This window comes from Montipora foliosa, chromosome 2, assembly GCF_036669935.1.
Source record: "Montipora foliosa isolate CH-2021 chromosome 2, ASM3666993v2, whole genome shotgun sequence".
NCBI lineage: Eukaryota > Metazoa > Cnidaria > Anthozoa > Scleractinia > Acroporidae > Montipora > Montipora foliosa.
Window position 1 is genome coordinate 46,775,102 of NC_090870.1, and position 2,500 is coordinate 46,777,601.

At 40.4% G+C, this 2,500-nt stretch overlaps 1 protein-coding gene across 2 annotated transcripts in view; it reads left to right on the plus strand.

The window, feature by feature from the left end:
• The first annotated feature begins 507 nt into the window (after positions 1-507).
• The window catches only part of LOC137993339 (uncharacterized), a 9,288-nt gene continuing 7,295 nt past the window's right edge, over positions 508-2,500 (plus strand). Inside the window, exon 1 of one of the 2 annotated variants that reach the window (XM_068839114.1) lies at positions 508-917. In XM_068839114.1, the coding sequence (XP_068695215.1) occupies positions 809-917 (109 nt within the window). In that variant the 5' untranslated portion in view covers positions 508-808. Of the gene's footprint in view, positions 918-1,807; positions 2,024-2,500 lie in introns of those variants that run through there. The other variant, XM_068839113.1, reaches the window with a different exon arrangement.

Here is a 2,500-nt window from a genome sequence, read left to right on the forward strand (position 1 = left end):
TGGGATATATTAGCACATAGTCACTGACAAAGGGAATATCTGACATTGGCGACAGCATTGAGCAGCACACAAATCATTTCATAACCTTTTAATTTTCATCCAGACTGTCGTTGAACCATTTCGGGAATAGTTATTTTAAATAATTTAAAAAATCTTAAGAGAATGCCTGGTTAAGTGCTGCACTAGCCGAGACTAGACTATTAGTACAAATCAAAATAAAGTATCATCGGCGTTCACAGTTACTCCGGCGCTTCACTCTTCCCTCTCCTCCCTCTGGATGAGAATTTTATCCAACTAGAACACAGGAAGCCGTTTCAGTTCAATTCACCGAACAATTAAAGCGCAACTACAATTGTAGATTTTTTGTTTCGAATTACAGTACGTGACTCTAAACCGTCATGCGATCGTGTTACGCGTCACGCAAGACGATATGGCCACACAGCCTTTGTAGTGACCAACAATAAAGAGAGACTCTCTTTTTACCCACGGCACTTCGTGCCTCGTACGGAAAACGACGCCCGAAGGGTAACTACCATTTTTCAACAGACGCGTAACGCGATCGCAAGACGGTTTACACAGTATTCGCGCTGCAATTGTTCGGTGAACTGAACTGGAACTACGGTCAAACAGAACTCGATCCAAATGATATTTTATATTCTACCCATGACACAACGCAATCGCAGTCACGTGTCAAGTTTATCTGTCACACGTCAAATTTAAATAACCGTGGCTGCAGTTTAAATGTCATAGCCGGAAAACAGAGCAATTCAGAGTCTCATACACAGTACGCAGATTTTCCATCAGGAGGATGTTTTCAATTTCAGGTTGTGGATTGAGAAAGCTACTGCGATCATGTGGCAGATCTGCTTCTAATCTCGACACAGATCATCATCATCAAAGCGCTGGAGAATATGCTGGTGAGTTGACAACAATAATCCAGTCTCAACTGAGAGTTCTTGGAGGAAATATACGTTTTATTCGATAGGTTACGTCGTCTCCTCATGTTCACCCCATTCTTGTATGAGATAATGCCATTGCGCTCTTGATATCCGAACTGAGCGAACACTCAGTTTGTTGGCGCAATTGGCGGGAAAAATTCATGTCTGTGATGATGCCCGCACTCATGCTCTCGTGGCGCGAAATTGATCTTTGATGACGAAACATTGATGACGTTCTGTTCCGCGTGATTAGTTTATGCTTGTAAAGCACATTTGGCAACTTTTCAAGGGAAATTTTGGTGTGCCCAGCTCCGTAATCTTTTTTTAAACTTGATTTCAATATAGCAATAAAACGTGCTAAGATATACGAACTTCAACAGACTCCGTTCGCCTGAGCTCGGGCGCCTGTACTCGGTCGAACAATCTCTTTTTACTGATCGGTTATTTTGCAACATACTCCGAGGCTATGTAAATAAATAGCTTAATAACCTTCACGCCTCCCTTATCGTCTCAGCGATTCTCTGAATTTGTACACAATCTCGTATTTTCGATCAATGAACAGCTTTTTTATAGCCGTTGCCGCATTTTGTGTTCCTAAGCAATTTAAACCACCCCTCTGAAATAAGCATAGGAATTCAGTCACCAGGAAATGCCGTGTTGTCCAAGTTTTCCGCCAATAAATAGACCTAAATACAGACAAAGATGCTGTAAAAGTCACGGTAGCGGCGAGCCAAAACCATCACATATGAATTTCGTAAATGAACATATGAATTTAGTCACGCGGAAATGCTCCACAGTCTTAGTTTCCTGCCAACGATGACATCCCATGTAACGAGGCCTTTAAAAGCATAGATCACTGATCCTTGAAAAACAAAACAAACAAAACTTACTAAAATTAAGCTAACGTGACTGACAAAAGAGTTGAACCACGTCGTACCACTGAAAAAACGTTTAACCCAGCCTGAGTATGTTTAGAAGTTCTTGTTGTGGACTGAGGAATTTTCTTGGATCAGCAAGGAATAGTTCCCATCATTATGATCTGTATCACTTTCATCAACAGATAGTTGAAGAATGTAAACTTTCTGGTGAGTTTGGAATAACTGTAACTTTGCCAGCCGTTTAATTTTCGTTGAACCGAAGAGCCATGTGCTTCAGTGTACTCAGTATTATGATCGGACTACCCGGCCCAAATATGGCACAGAACAGTGGACTTGCTCTCTCGAGAATGAAAGAATCATGATTTTTATTAGTCTTTAGTTAAGTTAGAAATATTCCAAAACTTTGCCGCTGTAATTTAAATCAGAGTCGCCTTTGTCAAGATTTTAGTTATGCAAATTTCAGCTTTGTTACTTTCCGAAGAAAATAAGTTGAATGAAGCAGTCGATAACAGGCAGAAAACGCTCTTCGTATCTTAAAAATATTCAGGAGGAGGCCTTGACTTTTTTGTTTCAAACGTTAAAGTGAATTTCCTTACCGTAATTAACCACGATTTTTCGGGATGTATCGATATTTTTGAAGATAATGTCGATTATCTGGTATCAATATCGGGGCACTCAAAGGTG